Source organism: Anolis sagrei, chromosome 2 (assembly GCF_037176765.1).
Source record: "Anolis sagrei isolate rAnoSag1 chromosome 2, rAnoSag1.mat, whole genome shotgun sequence".
NCBI classification, from domain to species: domain Eukaryota; kingdom Metazoa; phylum Chordata; class Lepidosauria; order Squamata; family Dactyloidae; genus Anolis; species Anolis sagrei.
In genome coordinates, this window is record NC_090022.1 from 18238135 (window position 1) to 18249537 (window position 11403).

Sequence of the window (11403 nt, forward strand, 5' to 3'; positions counted from 1 at the left end):
GCCCATGCCTAGTGTAATCTATACTGTGACACCAAATCCTACAAGGGACAGGACTGGACGCGAACGAACAAAAGTAAAGAAAGAATCCACAGCTTTCTTTTCGCAAATGGCAATTTAATATACAATTGCTAGCCTGACCTTTCATCTATGGCATTTAAAGATGCTGGTTGTACTGAATAGCAGGTCTATAGGAAATCCAGCTCCTCATTGCTCAGTCTCTCCTTGAGCCACGGTATGACCTTGAAGAGGTTGAGATGAAAATCCCTGGCATGGCTGGGGGAGTTCTGCTGGGCACCTCTTTCCCCTTCGCACGCGGGCTCCCTGGTCTTGCAGACATTCACGACGCCCCAACTGATGACACCCACCTGCAAAACGAAAGGGGGGACGTTTTCATCACATTATTTATACTTATTTCAGTTAGGTGCAAATATTCATAAACTTTTTGAATAGACATGCAAATGCTATTATTAGTGCTTACACTTATTTTCATTTGGTGAAATTGCATCTAGGACTTTTTGTATTCAGCATTCAGCATATTATTTATTTACAATGTTCTCTCGCTATTTCAAAGTTTGCTTTTAGCGGACTCGCTGTTTTGCTGTTTTAAAAAAATATTACCATATATACTCGAGTATAAGCCGACCTGAATATAAGCCGAGGCACCTAATTTGACCTCAAAAAACTAGAAAAATGTATTGACTTGAGTATAAGCCGAGGGTGGGAAATGCAGACGTGAATGGTAAATTTCAAAATAAAAATAGATACCAATAAAATTACATTAATTGAGGCATCAGTATTTAATATTTACATAAATAATTTAAAATAAAAATTTCCAATTCTGATTAAACCAACATTCTAGCCTTCTTCAATGTAAATGTGCTTACATATCCTTCCAATAATAATAATAGAGTAAAATAATAAATGTAATAATAAAATTAACAATAGAGTAAAATAATAAATATAATAACAATACTAAGTAGAGTAAAATAATAAATGTAATAATAGAGTAAAATAATAACAATAATAACAATAACAATAGAGCATAATAATAATAATAAATACAGTAAAATAATAAATGTAATAATAATAATAGAGTAAAATAATGTAAGTGTAATAATAATAATAAATCTAGTAAAAATAATGCTAATTACAGAGTATAATAATAAATAACATTGACTCGATTATAAGCCAAGGGGGGCTTTTTCAGCCTAAAAAAAGGTGCTGAAAAACTAGGCTTATACTCAAGTATATACAGTAATTTAAAATATATATCGCAGTATTTTCGCTGGTTCGCGGGTTTTTGCTGCCGCCACTCTCCGAAACACTTTTCCTCCTCAGTCCTCCCTCCCTCCAGCCGTAAAAGGCCTTTCCTTCCTTCCTTTCCTTCACTTTATTTTAAGTTTGTAAAGACTTAAAGTAGTGTATAACTACTAAAATAATGTATAAATATTAAAATAAACATAGTGTCCCTACATCACGGTTTTTCACTTATTGTGGGAAGTCCTTGAACGTAACCCGCACAATAAGTGAGGAAACTGTATTTTGTTTATATCTTAATCTTTGACATATCCTTTGTCTTATTAACATTTACTAATAAATTTTAAAGCAAGCAATAATAAAAAAGAGAGAAGAATAACACTCCTGTGGTATCCCCCTATCACCCAACTCCCCAACCACATTTTCCACTATATTGTTATTTTTAGCCATGTGCACAGTTCTCTTAATAATTTACTAATAATATTTGTATTGCCTTTATCCATTTTACCCATTCTATATATGCTGTCCATTTATTTTTTATTTCCTCTATCTTCTTGTGTATCCTCCTTCGTTGCCCTTGTCATAATATGGAATTGTATCTGTTCATATATGGGATCGTTCCAGTTCTCCAACATCCACTTTCTTTCATCCTTCCACTCCCATGCAATTACTGCTTGTCCAGCTCGAATCATAGTTTCAAACAGTTCTTGTTCTTTTCCATTAATTTTCTTGTTTTCTAACATTCCCATTAGTATCACAACTAATTTTACTTGTATAGGTATTTTAAATATTCTTTCCATTGCTTTTGTTATCATTTCCCAGAATGTGATTACTTTTGAACATTCCCACCACATGTGTGAGTAACATCCCTTATTCTTTCCACAGTCCCAGCACATTGTTCTTACTCCTTTTATCATATGCTAGCTGTTCCCGCCACGCTTTGCTGTGGCCAACCTTCCCTCTTTCCCTCCTTCCTTCACTCCTTCCTTCACTCCTTCCTTCCTTCCTTCCTTCCTTCCTTCCTTCCTTCCTTCCTTCCATCTTTCCTTCTCTTCTTCCTTCTTTCTCTATCGCTTTCCTTCCTTCCCCCTTTTTTTAATCTTCTGCTGTCTCTTTTCTTCCTTCTCTCTTTCCTTCCCTCTCTCTTTCTCTTCATCTTCCCTCTTCCTTCGCTCCCACTTTCCTTCCTCCTTTCCCTTTTTTCTTTCCTTCTCCCCTTCTTTTCTTCTCTAACTTTCCTTCCTTTCCCTCCCTCTTTCTAATCGTTTCTTCCTTCTCTACTTCCTTCCTTCCTTCCTTCCTTCCTTCCTTCTCTCTTTGCTTCCATGCTTCCTTCTCTCTTTCCTTCTTTCTTTCCCTCCCTCTTTCTTCCTTTTTTCAGTATTATCATTTACCTTTTCGTCATTTAGCTTTTTTGATGCTTTTTAAGTCCCTTCTGCTGTGTTTTTGAGTGTTTTTATGAGTGAAGAACATACATTGGGTTGTTAAGTGTATTGTGTCCAAATTTGGTGTCAATTCCCCCAGTGGTTTTTGAGTTCTGTTAATCCCACAAACGAACATTACATTTTTATTTATATAGATGGTAATTGGGCTGGAATCATGTACCATTTTGCATGATTGCAGCCCCCAGTGGTGCAGTGCGTTAAACCCTTGTGTGGGCAGGACTGCTGACCAACAGGTCAGAGGTTCAAATCTGGGGAGAGCGCAGATGAGCTCCCTCTGTCAGCTCCAGCTCCCCATGCTCCTGTTAACTCCGTTTTGATTTTTCTATTCTTTTAAGGATTTCTCTCAATTTGTCTTATTTCTGTATTTTTCCTTCATATTTTCCTTGTTTAAGTTTGTTATACAGACCTAATAATTTTATCCCGAAAGCATCTAGCTGAGCAGCCTGGGACCAGACCAAGTGCCCACTCACCTGGATGTAACGCAGCCTTTTCTGAATGATGAGGGGACCGCCAGAATCACCTGCAGGCAGGAGGAAAGAGAGATGATAAAGCAATGTTTCAATAGCTGTGATGTGAAACTCAGACCAAAAAGCACGTGGGTGGCCCAGATCCATGGTACATTCAGGAGCATGGATGTGTCCTCATGTCAAAATACACCTTCTTCTGCAATTACATGTAATGAACTATTGTCGAAGGTTTTCACTGCTGGATTCAATAGGTTATTGTGTGCTTTCTGGGCTGTATGGCCATATTCTAGCAGCTGTTGGTGAGTACCTGGTTGGTAAACTGGCTCCCTCCCACAGAGCGGCTGGTGGAATGGCGGTTAAAGATGGCGGGAGAGCCCCGCAGCAGCTAATGGGAATTGTTGAAGTTCAGCCTGTGATTGTGTTTCAGGATCAGGGTGCTTTGGATGTGGGGAATGATGTCAATGAGGTTCAAGATGGCAATGGTATTGATGCAGAGAATGGCATAGAGCAGTGGTTCTCAATGTTCCTAATGCTGCGACCCCCTTAATGCAGTTCCTCATGTTGTAGTGACCCCCCAACCACATTATTTTTGTTGGGACTTCATAACTGTACTTTTGCTGAAGTTATGAATTATAATGTAAATATCTGATAGGTAGGGTGTATTTTCATTCACTGGACCAAATTTGGCACAAAGACCTAATACACCCAAATTTGAATACTGGTGGGGTTGGGGGCGGGGGGTTGATTTTATCATTTGGGAGTTGTAGTTGCTGGGATTTATGGTTCATTTAAATTAAAAGAGCACTCTGAACTCAACCAATGATACAATTGAACCAGACTTGGCACACATAACTCTCATGACCAACAGAAAATATTAGAAGGGTTTGGAAGCTGTAGTTCACCTACATCCAGAGAGCACTGTGAACTCAAACAATGATGTATCTGTAACAAACTTGGCACAAATATTCTATTGTCCAAATGAGAACACTGGTGGAGTTTGGGGAAAATAGACCTTGACAAGTGGCAGTTGGAGTTGCTGGAATTTATAGTTCACCTGCAATCAAAGAGCATTCTGAAGCCCACCAATGATACAATTCGGCCAAATTTCCTACACAGAACCCCCATGACCAACATAATATACTGTGCTTTCTGATGGTCTTTGGTGACCCCTCTGACACCCCCTCGCGACACCCCCCAGGGGTCCCGACCCCAGGTTGAGAAACACTGGCATAGAGGCACCTGTTCAAAGTGTAGTTTCCCATGAGAATGTTCCTACAGGATGTAGGGATGATGGTTTACTCCCTGAATTGCTCCCAGAGAGTTCCCAGGATTTGGGGCTTGAAAACAACTTGGCACCTGCAGAAACTAATGAGCATATAGACAGGTGGGTGGAAATTAGCCATAACAGACAGCTTGACCAAGGCCTTCGGCGTTCTGCCAGGCTCCAACAGAAAAAGATAAGGGGAAAGCGAAACCAATTCCTGAGTGCTGGGAATGACTTAACGGGGGAATAAAAGTTCTGTGCATGGGAAATATAGTCAAATGAAGCATCGTTCAGAATCCTGCTAAGTTCTTGTTTTTGTCTCATGGAAGTTTTGCCTGGAAGAGTCATGTTTAAGGATTTCTTGTTCCATGGTTTGACTCTTGGTCTCTGCCTTGGGTCAACATTTCCTAGTTCTTTGGATCTTATTAGAGAAGAGTGGACTTTGTTTTGGACTTCGCTGAACCTTACCTTGGACTAATTTGTTCCTGCTTATCTTCTTCCCTAATTGGATTCACCTATTCCTTTAAAATGTTTTTTTTTATTTTGCTGCTTTTACTTATCTTCAATAAAATGCTAAGGCTTCCCGCCAAAATGGAACTGTAGAGGAGATTCTACTGAACAAGCCAGTACCTGCCACATACCAGTACTGCCATCTGTTGAGGAGTTACAAAGGTGAAGGAATTACTTTTCATTCACCCTTCGTATGTCAGTATAGATCCAGGCTTTGAAATCAACATATGATTTTCCATTTTCCATCCGGTGGCGCAGTGGGTTAAAGCACTGAGCTGCTGAGCTTGTTGATCGAAAGGTCAGAGGTTCGATTCCGGGGAGCGGCGTGAGCTTCCGCTGTCAGTCCTAGCTTCTGCCAACCTAGCAGTTCGAAAACATGCAAATGTGAGTAGATCAATAGGTACCACTCCGATGGGAAGGTAACGGCGCTCCATGCAGTCATGCCGGCCACATGACCTTGGAGGTGTCTACGGACAACGCCGGCTCTTCGGCTTAGAAATGGAGATGAACACCACACCCCAGAGTCAGACATGACTGGACTTAATGTCAGGGGACTACCTTTACCTTTTCCTTTGTGTACTTTTTATTGACTGCATGACTGACTGATTGATTCTAACTATAAAAGCCTTTGAGAATCCTCTGTGAAGACATTGCAGCTGCTCGAGGATCTGTGCACCACAGGTTAAGCACCAATGTTTTAAGATAAGCAGGAAAGCGCAAGATCATATCTGATCTTGGAATCTATGCAAGGGTCAGACAAGGTTAGTACCTGGACAGGATATCACCAATGAATACTAAGAGCTGTAAAAGAAGGAGCTGGGAAAGTCATCTCTGCGTGTTCTTCCCCTAAGAAAACCCTAGGAAGTTTGTAGGATCGCCATAAAGAAACAGGCAACTTGAAGGAACAGAGACTCAATCACACACAAGTATGGAGTAAACACATAACCATTTCATATCCAGGGAAACGTGTGCTGAAATAAACTTGCTAGTCGATTAAATGAAAGGGTGCCACCTGACCCTTCCATTTCATTGATATAGGAACCAGGCTGAAAGTGTTCACCTTTGCAAGTGTTTGGGTCCAACTCAGGATCGAAGCCCCCTGTGCAGAGGAAACGGTCTGTCACTACATCTGCCACATTTGTAATATTTTTGTATTGATCGGCTTTCTTGGCATCTTCCTCGCAGGCCAGTTTCTGAGAGAAGGGGAGAGACAGAAACAGCGGATTGATTCAGGTAGCACAATGTAAACAGAGCAGCTCCCAACCAACCTGACACTAAACATAAACAGTTTGCAACTATTTAAACCAGAAAGATTGAAAGGCTAGAAGCATATTAAAGCCATTATTAAAACAGTTGAAACCATTTGAAAACATGCATATGCAAATATGGACAAAAATAATGCATGCCCCCCCCCCCCAAAGATTTATATTTTTGCTTTGTGATGGAATGGCCCTAAGCATTAGCAACAACAGGTGCATCTACACTATTGAATTAAAGCAGTTTGACACCACTTTAACTGCCATGGCACCATCCGGTTAAATAGTTTTACATGGTCTTTAAACTTTTTTGCCAGTAGGGTTGGTGCCTTAGCAAACTGCAACTCCCAGGATTCTCATGGTATAGTGATGTCAAACAGCATTAGTCTGACAATGTAGGATAGAGGTATCTAGGCTTCCGGGGGGGGGGGGGGTTATTCCATAATTGGGGTACCACAGCTGAGAAGGCCCTCTCCCATATTCTCCCAAAATATATTGCCCTGACAGGTGGGGCAGAAATAGCGTCCTCTCTAGCTGACCTCTAACCTCGCAAGGGGAGAAGGTTCTTTCAGGTATTGAATCCAAGCAGTTCAGGGCTTTGGATATCATCACCAGCCCCTTGAATTGGGATGGGAAGCTTATTGCTAGCCAGTGCAATTACTGGTATTTTAAAGCTGGGGTCATATAGTTTTATTATGGGGAACCAGTTAGCAGCACTTTCTGAGTGATATTCAAAGTGCGTTGCAGTAGTCTGGTTAAGAATTGTGTCTGGCTTAATGTTTTAAAAAATCAAACTTTTTTTCAACTTCAGAAGGGGACTTCTTGCCTCTTCTTCTGTTTGCAGTTCATGTGGTCCCCCAAGGACAGAAAATGGGTCCCCAGACCTCCTGCAATTCCCCGCCACTATTTTCTAATGCTCAGGGTAAAGCAGTGCCGTTGCATATTTCTCTTGAATTTGTGTTTCCTCTTCTTTAATGTACCCAGGAGGTTTAAGCCTGGGACTAGAAATTCAAGAGACCAGGTTCAATTTTTTTGCATGTTCCTGGAAACCCACTGAGGGTGCATCTACACATTGTAGAATGACTACAGCTTGACACCACATGAACTGCCATTGTTCAATGTTATGCAATCCCAGGAGCTGTAGTTTGGTGAGGCACCAGCATTTCCATCAACTTGCATGATTCCATAGGATGGATGGAGTCATGGCAGTTAAAGTGGTGTCAAAATACATCAACTTCTGCAGTGTCAATGCATTCTGAGTGACCTGATTCAATGTATGTTGCTACTCCTTGTTCTTATTCAAAATGGGCACCCAGGTATGGTTTTCACCTTGTCCCCATTCTTGATCCGCACGATTCTGCGACGCAGCCCTTTTTTGCCACCGTCTTCACAGTCAGTTACGAAAAGAGAATTGACGTTCGCAGCAGGGAGAAGTTCTTCCTCTAGGAAAGCCAAGAGTATTGAGTGCAGTGAGGCAAAGTGGACCATGCAAGAGAGGCTGGGGAACAGGGAGGTTGGGATCCTAACAGACCTGTGGCATCCAACATTATTGACAACATGGTGCCACACAATATGTCCAATCCACATATGAGATTGCTGGCATTCTAGCTGCAGTATCGTGGAATGGAAGGAGGTCCATGAGGATGACACCATATAGGGCTTTATAGGTCACAATCAGCACTTTGAATTGTGCCTAGAAACAAACTGGCAGCCAATAGAGCAGCCAAAGGAGAAGCATGTTCCCATGTAGAGTATTTTCCAGTATTCCAAATGGGCTGCAACTAAGGCATGTAATAATAATAATAATAATAATAATAATAATAATAATAATAATACCCCGCCACCATCTCCCTGAATGGACTCAGGGTGGCTTACATATGGGGCATAATGCCCACAAGATGTAAATACAAGATATCAATTAAGGCAAAAACACAATTAAAATAAGAGCATAGTGAAATATAACAATCCAGATAAAAACACAATTAAATAAAACATAAGAATATAAAACAGCAGTATTGAAACTCAATAAAAAATGCTTAACAAAAACCAATAAACCAGTAATACAATGGGCATAACACATTATAAAAAGGGTCGAGCATAGGATATTGCAAACAGCATTATTCTGCCTCTGTGTGAGAAAGGTCCACTAGTTCTGTCTCGCTCATTTCACTGCTATCAGCTCCTTGGAAAAGCAGGGAGCTGATTTAGCTCCACTCCATAAGAGGGGGCATTCAGAAGTGATTGTGTCCAATTGATTACTCAAAAACCAAACACACAACCCACTTACCATGATCCCTGCAGGTGGTCTGAGGATGGGGCTTTCTCAGAGCTCGGGTAGCTCCTGCTGTACATGGTAGACAGACAGGCCTGTGGATTGGGAAATGGTATGCAGAAATTAGGAGGGAGAGCAACTATCAAAGCCCTGGCCCCCAAATACAAGCAGTTCCACAGAGATGCCAAACAATCACTGGAATACAGAAGAGATACATCCTAATGTCTGATCCAGTGTCAAGAGCCAATTACCAGAAATGTACAATATACAAGGTTGAGTCAAAGTCCAGAGCTAATATTCCAAAATAGTCCAGGTTTCAGGAAACATGAGAGATCAAGAGTCCAGGGTCTAGGCTCAAGCACTATGATGTTGTAGCCAGCAATCAGGTAACAAATTTCAATTTGCTTAGATCCTACTTTCACTGGTGTTAGAGTTGCTGGATCTCTTGTCAGCTAGCCTCAATTACTCTAGCGGTTGAGATCTTTCTTTTCTTAAGCTCACAAAAGAAGGAGCAGTTAATTCTTCCTCAGTCTGTTTAGAAGTCTCTTGTATTTGCTCAGTCGGCTGAGGAGTTGCTCTTTCATCAGACATTACTTCATGGCTGAGTTCACTCTGTTCAGCTCTATTGCTGAGCCTCCTATCAGCTTTCCTTCATCCTTGCTCTCCACACTGCCCATGACAGCAACATAAAGGGACATGGCTCAAATCTTGCTTCATTATTGTTTGGACTGTAGAAATGTTTCTGATTCCACCAAAGCAAACAACATACATCCAGCTTCCACTGCCAAATTGGCTACTTTGGGCAAACTGATGATGCATGCCTCAGGGGTTTGCCTTTTTCCCCCATTCCCTGCAACTTTATTGTTGTTTGGCTGCAGCTTTTGCTGTTGCTTTTTATACATAAATATCTGAAGGTCTAGTCTGTCCTAATTAACCACTTGGCCTCAGTCACAGAGTGCACCATTACAGTTATGGGAGCCACTGGAGATAAATGTCTCCAGCCATTTTTGAAAGACCTAACTGGCAAACACAGAGCTTGAGAAGTGACCCACTTGTACATAGTTTCCTATACATGCCAAATTACCCTGTGTCACTGCCCAGTAGTGGAAGGCATTTGAATACACCTGGAAAGACTTAAAAGACACTCCTCTACTGCCAGTGTGAAAGCCTAGCACCCAAGACTACCGGCCAGTTCAGGACTAGTGCCGAGTGAATGCAGCAGTGGGATTTTGCCACATCTTGATTCCAAATTTTACCATCATGGCATGACACTCATATGAAGCCACAAAGAGGGGCAGTTGAGACCCCCTTAATTGGACACCTGAGCACACTAGGGCCTTCAACCTGATCAAAGAGGCTTTGACATCAGCACCAATTATGGGCCAACCAGACTTGGAAAAGCCCTTCATTTCTATGTGAGTGAGAAGCAAGGGATAGCAATAGGAGTGTTAACCCAAAAGTTGGGATTGTGGCTCTGGCCGGTGGCCTAACTATCCAAGCAACTGGACACCATGTCCAAGGGATGGCTTCCTTGCCTCCGGGCGGTGGCAGCACTGGTGCTTCTGGCAGAAGAGGCCCATAAGCTAACATTAGGTATTTGAATGGGCTCATTTTTCCAACCTTTGACCCACACTTCGTCCCCTAGTTGGACAAGGTGGTGACCTATGTTCATAGGCATTTTGTCAAAATGTGATCTCCTCATTCAGATCCCTCATTCTGTTGTTATCCTGGTGGAATATAAAGAACAACATTGGTTCACGAATGTCCAGATGCTGAATTACCAAACTTTGTTATGTGAAAAAAATCCACATTTCAACAATATGTCTATGAATATAAATCACCACCTTTTCCAACCAGGAGATGAAGGTCAAAGTTTGGAAAAATGAGTCCATTCAACCTAGATGGAAGGAAACATTCATTGTGATATTAACCACCCCAAGTGTAGTTAAGGTGACAGGGATAAAGTCATGAGTACACAAGCCGCATCTGTTTGGCATGCTATTTCTGATCTCCAGAATCATTTGAGGTTAAAGCTCAGCTGGAACTGTGACTCTGGCTGTTTCAACTCAGAGACAGGCCACAGACAATGTGCACAGCTGAATGAAGATCTAGGTTAGGCCCTATAGCAAGCACTCCAGACACTGCTTGCTCTATGTACAGCCAGACCTACAATGGCAGAGGAAGAGAAGAATTGGAGCTAGACCCTACCTCCCCATCCCGAGTGTTGGAGCCCTGCATATGGTCAGATTCCCAACATGAAACCACCGACCCTACAAATAGTTGCTGGACTACTACAAGGGGTAGCAGGAAATTGGATTAAAAGGCATGCCCAACACATGTTTGACCAGCATGGGAAAAAGGTTACTATATATACTCTAATATAAACTGGGGTTTTCAGCACTTTTTTAGGCTAAAAAAGCCCCCCTCCACTTATACTCGAATCAAAGTTTTTATCATTTTACTCTGTAATTATTATTATTTTATTACATTTATTATTTTACTCTTATTATTATTTTATTATATTTATATTATTTTACTCTACTATTATTATTTTATTACATTTATTGTTTTACTCTATTATTATTACATGTATTATTTTACTATTTTATTGTTATTATTACATTTATTATTTTACTCTATTATTATTATTATTATTATTATTATTATTATTACATTTGGAAAATATAAATGCATTTGGGCCTTGTTAGTCCACATGAGCCCATTTAACATAAACATAATACACCTTGTTACTTTCTTGTTTCTTCCCTTTCCCTCTCACCTTGCAAGAGCCGAGAATCTGACACTGGCGGCAAGTTTTACCAGAGCAACATCGTAATCATAGAATTCAGGGATTCCACGATCCCGTAGCTTCCCAATCTGATACTTTGGATGTGAGTAGAGGGCAGCCACACTATATTGTGTCCTTCCTGGA

At 41.0% G+C, this 11403-nt stretch overlaps 1 protein-coding gene across 1 annotated transcript in view; it reads right to left on the reverse strand.

The window, feature by feature from the left end:
- Window positions 1-93: 93 nt before the first annotated feature.
- The window catches only part of CFB (complement factor B), a 33263-nt gene continuing 21953 nt past the window's right edge, over window positions 94-11403 (reverse strand). Inside the window, exons 13-18 of the mRNA XM_067465205.1 lie at window positions 11251-11398; window positions 8487-8566; window positions 7529-7641; window positions 6004-6136; window positions 3173-3222; window positions 94-365 (exon numbers count right to left, since the gene is read on the reverse strand). Of these exons, the coding sequence (XP_067321306.1) occupies window positions 186-365; window positions 3173-3222; window positions 6004-6136; window positions 7529-7641; window positions 8487-8566; window positions 11251-11398 (704 nt within the window). The 3' untranslated portion in view covers window positions 94-185. The remainder of the gene's footprint in view (window positions 366-3172; window positions 3223-6003; window positions 6137-7528; window positions 7642-8486; window positions 8567-11250; window positions 11399-11403) is intronic.